The 23,482-nt window shown below is 27.1% G+C and overlaps 1 protein-coding gene across 1 annotated transcript; it reads left to right on the top strand.

Annotated features, from left to right (window-relative positions):
- The first annotated feature begins 249 nt into the window (after positions 1 to 249).
- Positions 250 to 10,548, top strand: LOC122272967 (uncharacterized). Its single transcript, XM_087160398.1, has 3 exons — positions 250 to 396; positions 4,509 to 4,570; positions 8,865 to 10,548. Exon 3 carries the CDS (start codon positions 9,305 to 9,307, stop codon positions 10,007 to 10,009), a length of 705 nt encoding a protein of 234 aa, XP_087016524.1. The 5' UTR covers positions 250 to 396; positions 4,509 to 4,570; positions 8,865 to 9,304; the 3' UTR covers positions 10,010 to 10,548.
- Positions 10,549 to 23,482: the final 12,934 nt, after the last annotated feature.

The raw sequence follows: 23,482 nt of genomic DNA, 5'->3' as shown, positions 1-23,482 counted from the left end.
ATTTATAAAAAAAGATGATTTAATATATTTAAAATAAAAAATTGATATAACGATGCTATTTTTTTTTTTTGGGGGGGGGGGATATAAGTTAACATTCTAGACCACACGGGTTGGGGATGTACTTGATTGGAAAATTCTTCTTATCAGTATAACTTGCTTCCAATGACTAAGTTATTGTGTAGCTAATAATAATGGTTATGCCCCCCCCACCTAGTGTCAATTCTTAGCCAATGGTAATTGATTCGTTGGAGTTCTTTTTAAAGATTCACTTCTCTTAAGGTCTTTCAGTTATTTAACTGTGAAGTTTTCTAAGTGTTGTGTCCTCATTTGGATTAGTTTTTACGTACATTTTAATTAAAGAAGTCATTATAAGAAGATATTTTATTTTAGATTGGGGTGAGTTTTTCTTTTCCTAATGTTCGTATTTATATTTTATTTAATTAAGAGTACGGCGTTACTATTTTATTGTTTGTTTGTTTTTTCAAAATTTTCCACGTGTTTTCATGTTTTACCCAGAGCTCTCTTTTTTTTTTTTTAAATCTAAGTTGATTTGTATTTACTCTTCTTATGAAACCAATTAATTTTATGCAATGTAAGGTGAGATAGTCTGACAGATTTATGCTTTAACTACTTTAAAAGTCCATAATTTATTCTATAATCACTTATTACATTTTGAAGTAATATTTTATTCACTCAAAATATAAATTTGATAATCTTAAATAATATATCTTGCTTATCAAATTAATTATTTTAACCTATGAATTCTATTCTTCTGTTAGGTTAATTAGACACCATGTTCCGCCACTATTTCGTTAAATTTTTTATTTATGGCTATTATATGATCTTTTTATTTTCTTCTAAAGCCATGTTTATTTCCTGAGAACCTCTAGTTATATTTCCTAATTATTATGAAACCTTTCATACGTTAAAATGTTTGTGAAATTTATTAGCTAATAGGAAAAGAGGGGTTAGAAATTTTACATCCAGCTAGTTTCAGGCGTATCTTAACTTAGTGAACTAATTATAAACACGTTAATAAAAATTTCTATAAAAGCACCAAAAAGGAAAATTTATGTTTACACAATTTTAATAAAATTTCGAATAAATTGATTAGTTGTATTTTGACGTTAGTAATCATGATAATTTACTTATTTTTTCTAAGTGTTTCAACAGTTTGTTTAAAAAATTATCTGATACTAGTTCTTAGAGTAGTTAAATGAATGAATAAATTCTGTCACAGTCGTTAAACTGAATTTATTTGCTTTTTTAGCAAATCTATTTCATCATTGGTATGCATATGAATTAAACTTTTCTCTTCAGAAATTTCATGAGTCTATAAAACGTCACACAGCGTTCAAGTGTCACAAAATACGGATACATTTAATATACATATATTAAATTTTAATTTGTTTACCAGCATTTTTTTTTCATCTCCTTAAAAAATATTTTCCTTGCTTTCTTTGTATTTTAACTTATTTTATAGGTTCTATGTACGTGTACTTCACGCGCACTAAATGAAACTTCTTATTACTTTTCTTTATTTTCCTTGTTAATCTCCTTTTTCTTTTTTGTTTTTGTATTGTGTTACCCGAAATTTTTCCGTTCTATAAAGCGTGTGGTGATAAAAGATGTAAAATTTATCCTAATATTGACAAAAAACATATAATTCATAATAACGGTAACTCCAGATTTGTTTGTAAAATTAAAAATGTTATTTATATGTTGACCTGTGGTTTTTGTAATATGAAATGTGTTGGACAAACCAGTCAGTATCTTAATATTCGAATAATTGACACCGTTTAGATATAGACAGTAATAAAATTATCAATTACCTGGAATTGAATCATTTTAGAGAGCAAAATTTTGACATAGTCAAAATTATTATTTTAGAAATAGTGGAATAATTTGATTTAAGACTGCAAAACGAAAATTATTACATGCTTTTATACAAAACAATTATGCTGTATGGAGTAAATGATAGCCTCCAACATGCACAGGTTAACTGTAATAACTCCTCAACTTAATAACTTTTTCCCCACTAAGAATAAGCGTACAAATCGAGGTAAACAGGGCATCAGGAAGTAATAAAAACTCTCTTAATAGCGACAAATTAAATCTAATATGGAAAAAGATTTTTATAAACATTCTAATATTAAACCAATAAAAGATTTTGCTTTTTCCCTTTAGAATAATGATGTATATAGACTTCAAAATCTTATTATTATCTTTTCTTTTATTGATTTACACTTCAAAATTTTCTGTTTCAATTTTGTGAAAGCTAAAATGAGTAAGTTATATTTTGTTATTAACTTTCAAAACGTTATTTTAAATTAAATTTCATGATATTTTTGGAAATTTAAAAGATATGTTTCCAATAAAAGATTTTAACTTAATTCAAAAGCTGTGATTATAATAAATCTATTGATATAACTATTTTTAATTATAATGATATTTACAAAAATTTAGGGAAAATTAATCTATCCGATTATGATTGTCATTGTGAAGAAGAAAATTATTTTGAATTTGTTGATAAAGATCTTGAACATATTATTTCTGGTAATTTAAATATTATAGAAAAGTTAGGGATTTAATTAAAACTTAGGAAATTAACACAAAATTCATACCATAATTCATACCATACCACCATTTACCATAAGTAAATTAATGAAATTCAAAAATACTTTCTCAATATTTTTTTAAAGATATCAAAATAGATTCTCTTTACCTTTATGTTAACAGAATAATGGGCTGTTTATTATTACTTTAAAAACTGTGTTTTCAATATTAAGGAAAATTTGAGCAACAATAACAAGTCAACTAATTTTTCTGCAATTGATCGATCAATTAAGAAACGACAGAAAAAATTTGTAATTACCCCCATACACATAGCTAACAATAATTATGTAATCTTCTGTAAAAATTCTATGTTGAACTTTTAAATAAGGAGTTTAAAACTAATAAAAATTTTAAGCTTATAAATTGAAATAATAATATTATCATTAAAAATTCTTTAGCTTTATATAGGAGGTTAAAAATTAAAATTAATAACATACAATTTCCTGAATTAATTATTGGTCCAATATTTCATAAAATTCTTATAAAACTTAAAATAATTTTTGCTTTAAAATTTGAGAAAAAATTCGTTCAAAATTGCAAAAGATATGAGTAAAGTAGTTCTTTTATATTGCGCATCAGCGGAAAATTTACTTATTTTTTCTTCTTAATTTTGAAGACATGGTAATTAATAGAAAAATCCCTAATGAACATCTTAAAAATTAAAAAAAATTTCTAAGTAATTTTTGTACTTTTTTAAAGAAGCTCAAAATGATATGGAGTTTTCCACAAGGATCATTGTATACTAAATAAGATTTATTAAAACTGACACCGGCATTGATAAAAATTCTCATCATAAAAATATAGTTCCTTTCTCCTGTTTTCGTTCTTTATAAAAACATATTTCAGTGTATGAACATTTATTGTAGGGCATTATAACTCGTTATTTATTTATGCCGTATGATACAAAATAATAATTGGAGAATGGTAGAAAACTGCTCATCACCTTGAGTTTTTTTTTAAAGACTTACACTACTTAGAAAATTGCCTGAAACTTTTGAAACTTTTAAGATATTCAAAACGGACTTTCTTTATTTGTTGCCAAATATGATTCTCTTCAAAATTAAGGAGAAAAACAAATTTCACTTCTTTCCCAACACTTTTAAAGAACTATTTTAATTGCTCAAATCTTGTGCAATTTTAAACGAATTTTTATTAAAATTTTACTGATTTTAATTTAAAGCAATGGTTTTCAAACTAATTTTAAATTGCTTTAAAAATTTTCTTTAATTTTATTGAATATTTTCAAAATTAGCACCAACAAAAAAAGTGAGACAAAAAATTATTTTATGCCCATATCTCCAGAAATATTTAAGCCAGACTCACGGAATTATTGCATACAATAATCAAAATAATTGCTACAAATTATCAAAATAATAAAAATATCAAACATACAAATATCAAATGATCAAAATAAATACAACAGATTTATTACTACATTTTTTTGGAATAGGGTGATCAAAAACACTATCTTCTTTTTGTAATTTATTGTCGGCCCCTTAAGCCTTTAAAAGCATTAAACTTCATTGATAAGTATGAGAAATTGCATAATCTAAACACTTTGGAGGTCATAAAAAGATTTTTTAAGTAGTTCTTGAGGAATATTAAAAAATTTATTAATATAGAAGTGTTTCCATTATTTTGTCTATATGGTCAACTCCTTGAATTTAACTCTGGCTAAAATAAGCAGTACACATAGACTCAATATTGAGTCCAGGTGTGTTTTAAGAGCAATTACATGCATAGTAATCTATGTATTTCAGTAATAATTCATAGATGCATAGTAATAATAATTTAATATTTGTAGTTAATTTGTGTTCGTTTACTATGTACTGAAGGATGCTTGTATTTAAAATTTGCTTTGTATCTTATTCTGTATTTATTTATTTTTGCAGAAATTCCGTACTAGAGATTACAGGAGATAGTTGGAGCTGAATCATGACAGCTAATAAAGAAAGTAAGTGTAAATGTTATATATCTCTTTCACGGGGACAGTTAAATGAAGATAAAACTTAAGAATAAAATTCAATTGTCATAGTTTTGCTTATGAGATATTTGAATTTGATAGATTTGAAATTTCAAAATATCTTTTTATTTATTATTGTTATTATTTTCGGAAATTTTATTTCTCTCTATGTTTAAAAATCGTGAGCGACACTGCCACGGCTGTTGCAATTTCGCTGCTGTAATTTTTTTTCATTTTTTGTTGCCATTGCTGCTGCGAAAAAATACTGCGTGGGGCTCCCACTCTAAATCTCACATAAGTGCTTGAAATTCAACATTCTTAAAGGATCGTTTTTATTTAAGAACTTGAAGGGGATTTTTTTTTCTCAAAATTTCAATTTGTTTAAAAATTATTACGTTTTGTTTTGTTTTGCCCTTCTGGCTTTAAATAATGATCTTAACGCTTCTTATTATTTAAATAATGAATTTTGCTTTAATTATATAAAGGCTTCGTTGATTAGGTGGGGGAAAAATTGAGAACTGTTTGAACTTCAGCGATTTTTTTTCCTTAAAAATTTTATATAAAAATAAAATTATGCATAATGCTATTCTGAAGAGGAGAAACTCTATACTTGTTTGTTTTTAGAATTTTTTAACTTGACAGTATACTAAAAAGTTAACTCCTCTTTTATCTTTTGATTTAATGATTAGTTTTCTTGTACTAAATCTTTAATCTTAACAGTTCAAAGATATAATCTCAAAAAGCTAATTTATATATGCACACGATATTTTAAACCTTGACATCTGACGCAATAACGAACTTTTTAAGGAATACATTTTTGGAATCTTGACTTTTTAAGCCGTTATCTGGAAAGTATAGTTTCAATAGTTAGAGTGGCTAAACGTTTGAGCTCCTTGATATCGAACTTAGTGTCAGCGTATTTCGCTATATCTTCGTATCCAATGAAGAATATCATACATTTTTCGCAATCAGCTATAAATCTTTTCTTTATTATTCAAAGATAATTATTATTTGATGTTTTTTATTATTTTAGTTATTCAATACAATTCAATTAAATGACTAAATACAAAATTTGAAGGAACTCAGTCGAATAGTTGTTGAAAAATGAAAAGTTGAATTCTTTGAGTTACGCAAAAAGAAAATACAATTAAGAGGCCTATTTTTCAACTACACTACTTAAACTAAAGGGACCGTATTTTCCAGATTGAGGCTACCTTCCGCCATATTTTGAAGGTCAATATTCAAAATCCGCTTAAGGAAAAGGTCATATTTATTCAGAGAATATCCATTTTTGTCCTAGATTTATAAAAGTTGATTCCTAGTACGTGAAAATGCAATCTTTAGATTTAAAGTTATTATAAGTTTTTTTCCCCTTTTAATTTTTTTTCACATTGTAAATTCAGTTTTGTTTATACTGACGGAAACGGATTTGTTTGATAAGGAAAGCTTTGAACGTAAGTTACGTGAAAAAGTGCACAATTTTCGAGATTCTAAAAACCATCATGCATGTAATAGCTAATTTGTAAGATGCACTACATATAAAGTACTTAATAGCGTTTACTCAAAAGATTTTTCCTATTATTGTAATTTTCATGGCATCAATAATAACTTCTTTTAATAATAATGACTTCTTTCAAAAGAATTTAAAACAGCAATCCCTTGCAATTTCCTATAAAACGGTGATTGGTCTCAGACAAAACAGAGTAAAAAGTGCATAAGATGCAATGCATTATTTTCTAGATAGCAATGTCAGAACATCAAAAGGGTAGAATTCTTTTAGTATATACCATATATGGCAACGTTACTTTTAAAAAGTAACGAGTAAAAGTACAAGTATTTTTTAAAAAAGTAACGAGTAAAAATTAAAAGTTCTTATTTTAAGAAGTAACGAGTAAAAAGTACAAGTAAAAGTACAAGTACTAAACAAAAAAAGTAACGATTCGAAAGTACATTTCTAGGAAATCGAAAATTCAAAGTAACCTAAAAGTTTATTGAATAATATTCTTATGTTCTTCAATGTTTTTGCAAAATTGGTTTTATTTATTTAATTATATTTAATTTTGAAAGTTATGGACATTAATTTACTTTCAAATTCGGCGGAATGTTATAATATAATTTTATGATATAACCGTATAATATAATTTTAAAATCAAATATAATTTTAATATCAAACTTGTTATGGATTTGCACTAAAAAGAAATTTTATCTATTGATTTTAATTTTTAGTTTATTATTTTTATTTATTTAAATTACCATTGATTTAAAATTGTTTTACTCTATAGAAACGCGTTTTAAAAGCACAAAAATAAACAAAGCAAACATGGGGTTTCAGATAGCTTTGTGATCTTTGAGCTGGTAAAAAATAATTGAATGTGCAGTATAAGTTGAAACAGAACAGTTTACAGTTTTATTTGTAAGAATGGCTAATGCTGAAGTCATGCGAGAAAATCATTTTCCGAACATTTCTGCCAAACGGAATGATTAAAATTTGTAAACGAATTTTAGTATCAGCGGCTAAATTAATACCTTCGAGTTTTCAAGAGTTAAAATAGTAAAATAGTTTTCAGTAGCACAAATAGTTCCGAAGTTCTTAGAGATTTGACTGGGCTTTGTTTGACAAGGTCGGGCATACACATAATTTTAGGAAAAAATGTACTAGGTAAAAATGTATTTAGTAAAAAATGTATTAAGACAAAAATGTATTATTAGTGAGATCAGAAAGAAAATTGAAAAACGTAATAACAAAATCCAACAATTTTTATTTAAAATGTATTAAGCAAATGCATAAAACTCGAAAATGAATGAAAATAACTTCTTAATTAATATTTTTATTCATTTTGCAAAATAATTGCATTTTGACAGCATTTTTTTAAAATTTTTTTTTTAGAAAGCTTACCGAGTTTTAGAAAAAAGTAACGAAGTACAAGTAAAAGTACGTACTTTTTACTTGTACCGGCGGTACAAGTAACGAAAGTAAAAGTACTGCCATATATGGTATATACCTATGTAAACAATACGCAGAAAAATCAATCGTAATAACTTTTGATTTAATGATCAAATTTTCATGTACTGGGATTCAAACTTAATGGTTCAGTTGGGTAATTTAAAAATGCTAAATTATTTATGCAAACAGTATTTTAAGCTACGAAATCAGCATACGAAAACAGCAGGTACAAAATCGTATACTTTCCTTGAATGAACATACCTTTCCTTCGGCGGATTTGGATTTTATTTTTTGCGTATTTAACCATAGAGGCCTTTTAAAGCGAATAGTAATCTTTTGCAAGCGAATATAAAATTCGTTTATGCAAAAATAATTATATGTAAAAGATAATTTATATTAATTATCTATTATTTTATTCAATAAAAATCGAAGAAAATTTGAATTTTAAGGACTTAAAAATTCTTACACCCATTTAAAGAAAGTTATTTGAAATATTATAAAACAAAATTTGAACAAAATTGGTCAAATATTTCTTGATAAATTGAATTTTAAATGTGAAAAAAATCAATTTCTCAGGTTCGACTTCATTCATTCTTCTCCCTTATACAGAAAGATGGACTCTCTCTCATACTGTCTGAAGGTTATTAATTAGCAAAAAATGCTAGACACCCTTTCACTGCCATTTGTTGGAAAATTGATGTTTTTAGCCACAATTTTCCAGCAAGAAAAATGTTTTAATTTATGGCGTAAAATTTTGTGAGTGGTGGATATTGTATAACAGGTTGCGCGTAATCAATGACATACTTATTCTTTTCCTTAAGTTCAATCCCCAAGAAAACTTTGGGGTGGGGGCTATCCTCAGTAGGGTTTGTATACCAAAAAGGGTAGTTTCAGTCTGGGGCAGAATTGAGGTATACCATCATTGCACTCGGCATAATATTGATGCATTGTATCCACGGTATTGCTAAATACCCAGACCCTGATTGCAGAATTTTTTTTATCTTCGTTTCCTATCCAGATAGAATAAGGACTGAATGCTTCCTGTAAATATGTGTTAGAATATCCACTTTCTTAACAAACATATTGGTTTCACAGTGGTTTCCTTTACGTTAAGCTATAGCACGAGAATAATCTGGCTTTATTTAAGTGGCACATATTGTACTAGTTTCAACGCTGCTAACATAGTTTTCAATTTTTTTAAGCATAATTTAATTTCTTTATCTACAAAGTTTTTCCATTTGTTAGATTTTTTTTCTATTGTACCGAATTATTCTGTTTGTTCGATAGTTGTTCTGAATAGCTATGATTTATTAATGAAATTTTCATTTTTGAATCTTTTAGATCGAAGCGTAGCAACATCAACCCTCAAGGAGTTTGGAGACTTGAATCTGCCCAAGGGGAAAATATATACCTATCTCGGTAAATATCTAATGGACTCGAAGTATTTTGACAAACTCACCCACGAGCTGACTAAGGGAGCCACGATTTCTGAACATGGAACAGTTGTTAGGAAATGCTACAGGTGCCGAAAAAGATTTGAGGTCACACCAGAGGGAAAATACACGGTGAACGAAAAATGTTACTACCATCCAGATAAAGTAGTTAAATGTCCTGGCCATCCATCCATCTTCAAGTGCTGTAAAAGACACGCTTCTTCGATTGGATGCAAAGTGTATCCGTTACACATTTGTGGAGATCCATTGCTCAAGCCGTAGATCAAAAGCACTAGTGAAAAGCGCCTTGCACACCAGCTTCGTGGAGTCTACGCATTAGATTGCGAAATGGTTTACACTATTAAAGGATTGGAAGTTGCAAAAGTCGGTTTAGTTAATGAAGAAGGCTTCACAATTTACGAGTCCTTCGTACAACCTGAAGATGAAATCCTTGATTATTGCACCAAATTTAGTGGCATAAAGGCCGAAGATTTACTTGGAGTAACAACAACTCTTAGTGATGTACAAAGTTTCCTAGGTAACCTGCTTCACAGCGAATGCATATTAATCGGACATGGACTTGAAGGAGACCTCCGATGTCTAAGACTGACTCACACTAATATAGTGGACACATCTGTTGTTTTCGCAAGGAGTGATGGCTCTAAGCCAAAGCTTAGAGACCTAGCTTACGAAAAACTAAAGCTTGTGGTGCAAAATGACATTGGTGGGCATGATTGCATCGAAGATGCAAGAACCTGCATGGCTTTGATGTTGAATAAAATTAAGGAAGACAAAGTTATCCAAGCTGTATCACAAAAAAATACTGTAACTAATGAATGCCGAAAGTTTAATATCCCTACTCAATGTATAGATATGGCATTTCTATCTGCCCAGGCCATTAGCCAGGAAGAGTTACACACCAGAAAATGGCCTTTTTCTGAAGCATCACATCAGCCTGAGTATCACATAGTTGAACAGAAAGGTAGTTTTAAAAAAGTGTGTTATATTTGCACAAACCTACAATTTGGACATGAGTCTTACTGCTACGCTTAAATTTTTAGTTCTTAATTACGAACGGTATACAGTCATGTTCGTGTGAGTCGAAATAAGGATAATTAAGACTTGGATGTTACATGTTGGCTTATTAATTCATTGTATGTAGATTTGTATGAATGGATCAGCCATATTAATTTTTTGTTTTAAAATTTAGTTCATTTAATTAGTTATTAAAATTAATTTAAATTAGTTCTTTTAAAATTTTCTTTTTATTAGTTAAAATTCATTTAAATCAGTTATTAAAAATTTAGGAAAGTGATTAAGTTTTTTATCTGTTTATTTTAAATGATTTGTGGAGTTATGAAAGAGAATTGTAATCCTAAGATGTTCTGAAGCTATATGCTGTTTTAAGTGAATTGCTGTATTTTCTTCTATTGATATCGTTAGTAAATATTTGCGTATTGCTGTATTTTTCAATTTTTAATGTTTTGTGATTGTTATTGTGACCTGAAAAATCTTTCCTTTTTGGTATAATTTTTTCTGTTTTAAGCAAATTGCTGTATTTTTTCTATTGACATCATTTGTAAATATTTGTATATAAAATGCTTATTTTTTTATGTTAAATATTTTGTGATTATAATGTAAACTGCAAAATCTTAACTTTTTGGTTCAATTTTTTCTGTTTTAAGCAAATTGCTGCATTTTTTCTAGTGACATCATTTGTAAATATATTCATATTAAATACATTTTTTAATTTTTAATATTTGTCATTATTACTATAAACTGCGATATCTTTGCTTTTTTTGTATAATTTTTTATTCAAAAATGTCCTTTTTTTAATCTTTTGTTGTAACTGTGGTGTACACTGTGAGCAGGAACTTTTTTGACACTATGACAAGTTCCAGAACGAAACCGTGAATTGAACATGTTTCATGTCTTCTATTTGGTTTAGAAACATGACAAGGAGCTAAAAATTTTAAAAATCTGACAAAATTGTAAAAGTTCACGACAGTTACAATTTTTTTTTAAAGAAACATTTTTTCTTTTTAAACGAAAACAACAGGTTGACTTGCAACTCGAATGCACATCCAAATGATTTTAGTTTAAGTTATGGAGTAAAAAGTAAGATATTTTTAAAGGGATAAAAAATGTTCACAAAAATCTTTCAGGTATAATTAATTTAATTCAAAGTAAGACTGATCAATATTTGATTATAATTAACTGATCAATGATATTAATTTCAAAGTATGGTATTGAGTAATTCTTAATCAAAATGTTTTCAAAAGAATCAAAGCTTCCTCTTTGTATTAAAAGAAAGTTAATGCAGCCATCTCTGCTGTGTCAGAAAATTTAAACAGAGCGTTCTTTTTAATGTCTTATAACTCAAAAACACTATTGCATGAAACGATAATGGAATTGTGCACTTTCTATATAAATGTTTAAAGAAAATTCTGATAACAAAATGTTATTGATGAAGTCATTAATTCTTGAGTTCCTTGATGTTGAAGAATAGAATGTTACGCATTATTCAGTTCAGCGAGAACTATTAACACAATTATTTAATTTAATTAATGATATATATATATATATATATTATTATTATTATTAATTAAATTACGATATCAGTTATAAAGCAGTTAGCAGTTTTACCGAATAAATATATTATTATCAACTTTCAACCTTTCTTTGCTCACAAATACAGAATCTGTGTTACTCACAAAAAATTCCATGAAAATATAACATAACGTTTATTTGATTATTTTTTTCATTACTAAATTCCTTACAATGATATTTATAGAAATTAATTATAAAACTAAAAAATATTACATCATAATTAGCTACGTAATTTTAAACTTTTAAAAAGAACTGAGCTTTTAAGCAAAATTAGTCAATTTTAATTTTTTTAAAAGTTTTTTACAAAGGATTCGAAACAGTTCTAAAAATAACAGCTCTCACCAACGCTAACCACTTATCCATATTAATGGGTAATTTTAAATTTACAATTTAATTTCACAGAGTTTTTGTTCCAGAATTGATTTTGCAATAATATCATTTAATCGTTTGCAGTGACTTAGTTAAAATATTAGGATTCGAAACATATGATTTTCTAGAAATCATATGTTTTTATTCTTCTGTTAATAATAATTAAATTATTATTAACTATAAATAAATCTTTGTGACAGAAGGAACAATATATCTTTCGAAGGTTATCTGTAATCATCCTGCAGGATTGAGACTAGTTTCTCCCATTTGTTTCTGATTACATATGATCTAATTGAGGTTAGCGTACGAGTCAAGGTGTTGAACTAAACGACTCTAGGGGTGTTTCACCGAACATACCACCTGTGGTCTTTACCCCCACCCCTACAGAATGAAAGGAACTCCTGAGGTAGGTATACTGACATCGAAAACAAGTACAGGGGTTAACATAAGATTGATTTTTGGCATAACAATATGAAGTCAAAAATCTCGCCAGTGATATGTTTGTAAACTACACCTTCCCTCTTACACACGAATTAGCTGCGCATGCTCGACAAATCGACACCAAAAATCGAAATACTAGATCAGTTGTGACTAGTATTGACAGCACTGATCAGGGACTAATATAGGGGCTTTATATCTATGGCACTGATCTAGTAACTAGTTTTACTCTATATCCACGCCCTCGAGTGAGCTGTGGTGCTTCTTTATTGTAATTTATTCCTTTTTTTTTATAAGTTGTAATGATTAATATTAATTCATAACATTCTGTCTCTTTGCAGAAAAATAGGAAAATTCGCAAATTTTATAACACATATTTTATCTCGAATTTTTGAAAGATCGAAGAAATTTTTTATCTCGAATTTGTAAACTTTAAAATTAAAAAAAAAGAAACTAATATGTTCTTAAAATTTAATTCTTTATATCATTCTGAAATTCAAGTACTTGAAGTAAAAAAAAAACACAATTTATGTACTTACAAAAAATAAATAAATTTAATTAAATAAATAAAATAAAGAACATTTTAGTGAGCAATCTGAGCTGCCCAAAACATTAAATTTCATATAAAGCACAAGAAATTGGAAAATGATAATAATTGCTGATATATAGTCTCATTATTATCTGTTAGCGCTCAATTACTTTGTAAAAAGCGTTTTTCTGGTTTTCATTTATGCTTAATGGAAATTCTAATTATTTTCATGCAAATAGTCTTTCAAAATGTGATTTTACTCCTCTATTTCAATTACAAGTTATTTTGATATCTGCGTTGTGTACAAAAAAGTGAAAAAAGTACAAAAATAAGAAGAGCATTTCACAACATTTACTAAGATGATAGACTATATATCCAGGATGATAAAAAAAATATTGATTATTAAAAAATAATTTCATTGCTATAATAAACATTGAGAAGAAATCCTATTATATATAGCTTAATATATAGGTTATATATAGGTCATAATATATAGGTTACTACAATAGCTTTTATATTACTCTGATACTTAAACTGCAAGTTACTTTGATTTTTGGGTCGTGTTAAAAGTTAAAAATATAAGAAAAGTGTCTCACAACATTCACTAAGATGACAATTTGTCTGTCAAGGATGATTAAAAAAATTAATGGTTAAAAAAATAATTTCATTGCGATAAAGAACATTTAGCTAGAATCTTATTACCGTTCAGGAATCTAAAACACTTTTTTGTGGTTTTTCCTTGCATGTAACGCAAAATTTGATTATTTTTATTTAGTCTTAATTGAAATAAGTTATTCTTATAACTTTAATGATTATGATTGTACTCCAAGTAACTTATGAGTAATTTTGATTTCTGGGTTGAATTAAAAATGATGACGTTTCCTGTATTCACAAAGATGATAAACCATCTATCAAGGATCGGAAGAAAAAAAAACTTGATTATTTAAAAATAACTTCTTTTAGATAATGAATATTTGGCTGGAATGCCTGTTACCGATAAAAACAATCTGAAAAACATTTTTGTAGTTTTCTTTAGCATGTTACGCAAAATTTGATAATTTAATTTTATTTAAAATAGGTTGTTTTTATAGCTTTCATAAGTATATAATTGTATTTCGATACTTAAATTGCAGCTTATTTTGTTTTACTGGTTGAGTTAAAAAGAAGAGCTTTTCGTTTATATTCAATAAATTGATACATTATCTGTTTCATAATTTTATAACCGTCGTCGAACAGCCGACATAATTTTGTGTTTATTCCTACTGATGTTCAACTCCGTAAATTCAATTTTAAATCCAATCCAGAAGACAAGGATAGTCCTGGTTCAGGTATTGAAAGAAATTTGCCTTCGTGGAGGACTTCTTGATGGAACTAACCAGCATTTGCGTTACATGGAGAGGAAAACCACGAAAACCTCCCACGGTTAGCCTGACCTCAAGGAGACTCCCGATCTTCTGAGCCACAACGGCTAGGCATAAATAAAAATAAAAAATGGTTGCTTATAAAAAATTATTTCATTGAGATAAGGATGAACATTTAGTTGAAATTCTATTACCGCCAAGCAATCCGAAGAAAATTTTCGCTGTTTTCCTTTGCGTGTAACGCAAAATTTGATTACTTTAATTTAATCTTAATCTTGGTTAAAATAAATTATTTTTATAACTTTTATAAACATTGTTTTACGCCGATATTTAAATTGTGCGTTACTTTGATTTTTAGGATGAATTTAAAATTACAAAAAAATATGAAGAGCATCTCGTTATATTCACCGAAATAATTGGCTGTCTGTTAAAGACGCTAAAAAAATGATTTATTGCATAAAATTCATTACGATTACTGAGCATTTCGCAGGAACTCTTTAAGCGTCAAGCAATCTGAATGATATTTTCGTGGTTTCCCTTTACGTGTAACGCAAAATATGATTGTTTTCTTTTAAAAAAAAGACATTTACAAAGGCAGCAATGGTTAAATATTTACATAAATTATAAGTTATTTTATCTTTTTTCCTTGTTAAAACAAAACAAAATGAAGAGCATTTATTGATTGTGGGCAATTTATTATATATATATATATATATATATATATATATATATATATATATATATATATATATATATATATATATATATATATATATATATATATATATATATATATATATATATATATATATATATATATATATATATATATATATATATATATATATATATATATATATATATATACATATATAATAATTTAACAAATATAATATAACATATATAAATTTAACAAATTTACGGTTGCATGGCTTATATTTTGTTTAAAAAAATGTGTCCTTAATGTGCATTTTTAATTATAACGATTTTAAAACTAAATGTTTAATTATTCACATCCAGCAGGAAAATTAATTTACGAATTTTATCTATCTTTAATTAAAATTCTTAAAAGTATCTTTACTATTCGTTACAACACCATCCTCACTGGATGCACTTTTACACGCGTGCGGCAACGTGATTAGTGAGTTTCGAGGATTTCTGTCGCATCCGAAAAAAATCACATTCAGTGCAAACGGTCCTTTAAAAATCTAAAAAATTCTGTTGTGTTAGTCATGAGCGTAGCCAGTGGAGATCACGGTAGTTATTTTTAAAAAACTGCTCGTCTATTTTAAGTTTTAAGAATACATTTATATTTAAATACATATAAAAATAAATATGCATATGTGCAGTGCATAATAAAACGGACCACCCGGAATTACTTTTGGTCGAATAGTCGGATTTTAAGATTCAACCTAAATGGCTCGGTTGAAGGGTGAGCTCAAATTTCTAATTAATAAGGGTAGACGATATTTTAAGTTTCTAAACCAAGCACTAAAACATTTTTTCTCTAAATAAACATACATTTTCTTTGACGAATTTCGATTTTTGATATCCCTAAAAGAAGGAGGTAATCGCTATCTCGTAAATATGATTGGACTCTTGTACGTACTTTAACTTTATGCGCATTTTAAAATATCTCGAGAACATTTTAAATGAAATAAAAAAAATTGCATTGAATTATAATATTCGTTTATCCAAAGGTTATTTTATGAAGGCTTAAGTAAGTAGTACTAAATATGCTAACATATGTATAAAATATTATACTTATATAATTTAATCATTTAGCACTTTATTAGAGAGTATGATAATTTTTTTTTTTAAATTTTCTTTTAATATTATTAGTTAATGAAGATATATTATCAAATTTTACAATTCTTTTGTTTTTATTTTTAAGAAATTAAATTTTACTTTGTTTTTCGTTCATAATTCGGTCACTATTAAATTTGATTTAATTATTTATGTGAAATAATAATAATAAAATAATGGTGTTTTAAAAGCGTTTTTTTTAAACTTTTTTTAGCACTTTGTTTTAAACATACAAATATTTTTTAACGAACTTATTTTTTTTAATTTTCTTTCTATACTGTTGGGTAAATATATTGATAAATTTCAATTTGATTTATTTTTAAATTAAGAAATCTTTCGTTATTTTCGTGATCATTTTTAGAAAATGTAGCAAAACTTGCGTTTAATTTTTCATTTAGAATTTGAAGATTACGATTGAACTTAATAATTATGTAATTATTTATGCAAAATAGTACAAGGAAACATTGATTTGTAAAAATCGCTTTTTTTAAAAATAAACAAAGTTTTTAACACTTTGTTTTAAGCGTATAATGAATTTTTTAACAAGCTTTTTTTTTAAATTTTCTAAATTTTCTTTCAATAATTTTAACTAGATATATTTATAAAATTCCCTTCTTATTTTTAAACTGATAAATCTTCCAAGGAGCGAAAATTTTAAGAAATTATAACAAAACTTATGTTTACTTTTTAGTTTAAAATTCGAACCTTGCTCTAGTCAAACGAACTTAATTATTTATGTGAAATAAAAATTAGTGATGTTTCAAAAGCGACAGAGAGGGTGTTTAGTACTGGGGGTAATGTTCGAAAAAACGGAGCATCTTTTATCATTTAAACATTCGGAAATGTTGATATATTTTTATTTCAAATTAAAAATTTCATATGAAGTTTCAATTTCGCTAAATTGGCTATGGCTCATTAAGTAAAATTATTTTTTATAGCTTCAAACTTTTTTTCTTTCCAAAATTTAATTTACTTAAACTAATTGATTTCCGAATAAATTCATAAACCTATCGTTTTAAACTTTCTTTGATTTCTAGTTAAAAGCTTAGTAAAGTATCTAACTTAAATTAAGACTGCTTATACCTTATAAACGATAAAGAGGTGCAAATATTGTATCTACACACATTTTTTCAATAAATATTTTAAGCAAGATTTGTACATTGTAGTCAATTTATTTAATATCTTTCTCAAGAAAAACATATATATCTTCAAATTTATAAATTGATTTAAATCAATTTGAGTATGAAGTTATTATAGAAATCTGATTTTCTGTGCCTTACAAGTAAATGAAATTAAATAGTACTATATCGCGATACAAAATACAAAAATACTATATCGCGATGCAAAACTGACGATGCATCACGATATACAATTTCTAATATCGCCCAGTCCTAGTCATGACTATTCGTTTTGAGCTCTTTTGGGTAATTTATTATATCGTGAGAATTTTATTTTATTGATTGTTCAGATTGCTTACAGTCAGAAACTAGCAGAAATTAATTATTTTTTATTAAATATCAGCTTTCTTTAATTTTTAATAAGGAATAATATTTTATTCTAAATAGAGAAATTGTTCTTTCTATTACACTTAGAGTAAGATTTTCATGTGTGGAAAACTTTAAATTGCAACTATGAATAATTAAATCAGTTTTCCATAATTCCTCCTTCACCATTTTAACATAGTTAAATAAATTTCCTTTTTGAGTTATCTGAAGTGAAAGTATTAGAGTCTGATAAAAAATTTTTGTAATTATTTTATATTTCTAACAATAATCAACTGCGACATTGAATACGCTTAAAAGCAATATCATTCAAATAATATTGCTTTTAATTAATATTGCTTAAAATTGTTATAATTTCAAACAAGTCTATTTTTGATGCTTTTTTTTAATGACTAGGCCAAGATGTTTACGCACATTAAATAATATTTCTATTTAGAATCGTATAAAAATAAATCGAATAAAAAATATCGAATACTTTATTTCATAAAGTGTGCTAATTCGGGCTAGGAAGCTCATTACCGGCACAAAATGAAATAGGAGAATAATTATAGTTCTTCAGAAACAAAGATGTCTGCAAAGAAGTTATAAAGTGAATGGTTTTAACTTAAAATAAAAAAATAAACTTTCGTGTCAAAAAACAAAAATCAATCAAATCGGATGGAGAGGATCCTTGATCAGCGTAATATCTTGTTTTTAGGATATAACCTTTTTTCATGTCATTTTAGAAATAAAATCTTGTATTTTAAAGTAATAAACAAACAAAACCAAATATAATAAAATAAATTAATTATAAAATAAATTAATAAAAAAAGTAAAAAGGGCTCACGATACAAACTTTAAAACAAAGTTTTGAGATTTAGTTTTTGTTTTAACCATTGAAATTATCAGCAAATGCATTATTAATAAAGCAAACGTCTCAGTAACGTAGCTTGTGATCTTTTTTTCCTCAGAATATGAGAGTTCTCGAGAATCATATACCCATTCTTCGACAGCATACGACTACAAGCAAATATACCGGTTGTGTTTTACGAAAGAGCCATTCCTTCCTATAAACTTACATCTTTGGCGATCATCATTTGGCATATAATGGGGCGAAAAAGAGTGCCAATCTAGTAGGTAATAAAATCTAGACTTAATTGAGAGTACTGTGATTGATCATCCCCATGCCCATGAAAAGGGGGAAGCAGAGACATTCGGTGAAACACCCCTGACACGGAATAACTTTTATCTTGTACAGAAGAGAAAATTTTAATGAAAATCTCACTTGCAAATTTTTTATCTTGATTATCATGTTAACTTTTGAAGAGATTAATGGTAGACAGGGTGTGATGAACTGGCTGATAAAAAATGGCCGTACAATTAATGCTTAATTAAAATGCTTACGTACAATTAATTTTTATAGAAGCGAACGGAATACATAAATTAAATCTTTTCGGGTTCTTCTGTTCCAATAATGAGTCGGAACTAATAACTCATCACCAGGGATAAGACAATGATGATCTTAAAATGCCCTTAAATAAAGCAAAAACTGTTGCTAAAACAAATACTTTAAAATTTTATAAAACGTGTTTTATATTAGTTTTTTTTTTTTAAAAAATTAATTTAAATCGAAATTTGCTCTTATAAATGTAATAAAAAATGCGGTAATAATTAAATTAAATATACAAATAAATATCCAATAAGGATAAATAAGAATTAATAAATTTTTAATTGTAATTTCCACGAACATTAGAATTACATTTTATTATCAAATTTTATATCTATTTTTTAATATTCTTAAATTTGAAATTGTCCTAAAGCAATTCGTATATCTTGAAAAATTCTGTTCAACATTAACACTTATTATTGAAAGTTTGAGGATACACTCGTTTGACTAATTTAAAATTAAAAATCTTAATTCACTAACGAATTCTTTTAAAATGTAAACCAGCTTTCAAAATTTAAAGAAAAATATTAATAAAAGGGAAAAAAATCTGAAAAATGAAATAATTTCCAAAATAAGTATGCTTTAAAGCAAAAAAAAAACAAAAAAAAAAAAAACAAAAAAGCACCCAAAGATGCAAAGGAATACATTCATCATCACAACCTAGCCTTTGTTTGTCACTATTCACAACTCCCAATGGTTGAGTTTTGAATTAATATTCTATTCTTCTTTTTAAGCATTGATATGAATTGTTATTGGGTCAGCATATAATGACTTACATGTCCCATCTATCATACAATTCTGAGATTTCTGTACATTTTTGTCCTATTCTTGTGATACCTATACTAAAATACAGTCATACCTTTCTTCGATTGATTGATTTGTATTTTTGTGGTGGCAATCTCTGAAAATGATCAAATGTTATTCTGATTCAAAAGAAAAATACCATGACTAATGATAATAAACACTTATGACAATCGAAGTTCTTATTATTGTAAGATTCATTTTTTTTTTCATTAGATAGGATCCAAGCTGGAGGTCTACTGACTTTCCAAAAATGTTCGATTTTTAAAGAGATTCAGGAAAGTTTGTTTGACATTCTACGAACATAGTTCCTTTTTCTTGATATTCTTGTATTGTAAAACACTAACTCATTTATACTAAAAGAGAAAGCGACATGACACATTTAAACAATATATAGGTATAAATTCGTCACATGCAGGAGACCTAAATGTTATATAAAAATAAATGCATAAATTTATTCTTTATTATTATTCAATACTAATACAATTTATTTTGAAAATTTTGGATCAACTTTTTATCTCCATCATAGTGACTTACGCACAAATTTGTTTAGTTAGTAATCTTAATACTAACTTGATTCACAAAGGACAATACTACATAGATTTTCTAGTACAATACAAAAATATATAATTTGCCAAATTCCCTTTTTTAGAAGACACTATACCGATGGAGAAAAAAAAATCTTCATGGCAAATTTCGTTTTGTTCTAAGAAGTAATCGATTTTCTCCTGATTTCTTCATTGTCCTGCACTCTCTTCCATGTAGGGCTATTGGTCTTATATAGTATAACTTTATTTCCCTACTAAGTATTTCGGTTGGCACTGACCTCCCAAAACAGAGTAATATTCAGCTATTACCCACATTAATTCTCCATTTGTTTTACACATAGTTGATTTGTATTTTAAAGTCATTTTTATTATTCAGAATTATTATCTTGCATTTTACTTGTCACTGCCATGAATTTAGCTCCCACCATTGATTACAAAGTCAGAATTTTAAGCAGCAGACATAAGGGCTTCGGTAGCTTCGCTAAGGCTATCTTATTGTTTACCCCACCCTCCCTCGGTTTTCGCTTTAACCATAATTTTATTAAAAGGTCCATAATTAAATTTAAGCAAAAGATCTATAACTTAACACAAAACAATTTTCTTTTTCATTCATTTTATAAAATCTTAGGTAGAATATTCTTTAGAAATCTTTTTTTATTTTCTTTCTGTAGTCAAAACTCTTAGACTCCTGGTGGCTGAGTGGTAGTGCGATCTCGTGCCAGAGGTCCTTGGTTCGATCCTCGGGCCCGGCAGAGTGACCCAGCTAAATTGGCCCAAGATTTCCCCCCCCCCAATTGAACAAAAGGCATTATTAGGAGGGTTTGAAAAAAACACCTGTTACTAATGATGGTCACGTTTATGATCAGTTAAAGAGGCTATAGGGTTATCTTTTTAAGTGTATGTTCTTGCGCGTTTATGAATAAGCCGTGAATATATTAGCTTTTCCGTAGAGCCAGGAAAAAGAGGTTAAAATAATATTTTCTCATGTCTGCAAATAGTAGAATAATAATATAAAAAACAATGCGCACAATTTTCTTTAATTGTTTTTTAGCAATGTATTTATTTCAATTGGTCTTTCAAAGGTCATTGCTACGAAATTTTGCTAAGTTGTAAAAAAAATCACGATTTTAATACAATCATTACACAATGTTCATAAAAAAATAGTAAATTATAAATAATTAGTTACTTAACATTCATAACAATACATAAATTTAATTAAATAACTACAAACTAAAATTATCGATCCAATTAAGTTATCGCACTACTAAGTTTTGTTTAATCGAAACTCTTAATCTTCTGGACGTTTTCCACTTTCTTCCAATCCGAATATGAAAATAATCCAGCTGTAATTTCTTTTGTTACTTTTTTTTTTTTGCATTTTAAATGAATTTTGAAAATAAAAAGATTTTAATGGCGTACCTAAGTATTGCTCAAACCCCCCTTTCCTCTTGTAAGCAAAAATAAGCAATTCTCAACCTCCCTTGCCGTTTTAGGTGCTTACGAAATATTTGAACAGCCCCGAAACAATACTTTTATTATTTTGTTCAACCAGGACGTTCTGCTCTATTTGATACCAACACCCACATTACATTTTTGCTTCTTGAAGAAAAGCAGATTTACAAATCAGAATTAAAAACAATTCAATTAAAGAATCCCAAAATGTTTTTCCATAAACGAAGATTTGATGCCATAGATTTAGGTTCCGATTCTTAGAATGTAATCCCAGATTACAGGGAACCTTACAGCAAACGTTGTTGACTAATTAATCCTTCTCTTAACAAAATGGAAATATGAGTATGGCAAGCTTGTTTGCATAAAAACTGAATGAAGGCATGAAGGAAAACTTTATTAACAAAATAATTCGTTTTTTTGGTTTTTACTTCATTTTATCTTCTTTTTTTTTTTTGTCTTCATTTTCATTTTAGCTCTGTCCTGACTGTATGTGTTGAAAACTTATGCTACTATTGTTACAATCATTCCTTATTAATTGATAGAATTGTTACAATCATATATGTTACAATTGTAACTAATTATTTTATAATAATTATTTTAGTTGCATATGTTGATATAGACAGAATTTTAGAAAAAATTTATTATCAAAGTAAACATAACTTATTAAAAACCAATAGCTTGTTCTTCGTTTAATGATTGTAAAATGGTTAATCATTGTGAGCATTATAAAATGTTACAAAATAAAGTAATACCACGCGATTAAATTTTAGCAAAAAAACATTACTTTTAGTTTTAAGTCTTTAGTGGAGAATAAGATTATTACTTTGAAAAAGCAATTATACTTGTTTTCCATTTTAATAAAAATTTAACAAAAAAGGGTAATAAATTGATTATTTGAAGATAATTTCAACAAGTGCATATTAAATATCTCTATAATCGAAATAGAAGGTAAAAAGTTAAATAATTTACTGGTAAATACCGGAATTACTATGTTTATTTTATGTTGATAACATGCAAAATTTCCGTACTTCTTTTGTTAACAAGGCAAATCAGTTTTAGACCATGATTTTTTTAAACTTTTTAGATTTTTTAATATATGTAGTATAATATATATAGCTAATACATATAATGCACAATACGTTTTTATACTCTCTTTCTTGCTATGTTAATCATACTAACATATTCATTGACGATTAGAAAATTTTAATGTAACCATCCAGAATAAGTACATAAAACAATATGTGAAATGTAAGAATATATTAAAAATTATATTTGTAGGATTTAAAAAAAAAAAAAATCGGATACCAATTTAAAAATGCAACTTTTTCACTCTGTTTTTGACACTGACTTAAACACGCACCTGGCAAATCAAAAAAAATTACTATGCCTGACAAATTTTAGGCATAATTATTTATAAAAAAAGATGATTTAACATATTTAAAATGAAAAATTGATGTAACGATGCTACTTTTTTCTTTTTTTTGGGGGGGGGATATAAGTTAACATTCTAGACCACACGGGTTGGGGATGTTCTTGATTGGAAAAATCTTCTTATCAGTATAACTTGCTTCCAATGACTAAGTTCTTGTGTAGCTAATAATAATGGTTATGCCCCCCCCCACCTATTGTCAATTCTTAACCAATGGTAATTGATTCGCTGGAGTTCTTTTTAAAGATTCACTTC

This window comes from Parasteatoda tepidariorum, chromosome 4, assembly GCF_982258835.1.
Source record: "Parasteatoda tepidariorum strain Cologne lab strain chromosome 4, Ptep-v5.0, whole genome shotgun sequence".
In the NCBI taxonomy this organism is placed as follows: Eukaryota; Metazoa; Arthropoda; class Arachnida; order Araneae; family Theridiidae; genus Parasteatoda; species Parasteatoda tepidariorum.
This window is presented reverse-complemented; position numbering and strand designations above follow the sequence as displayed.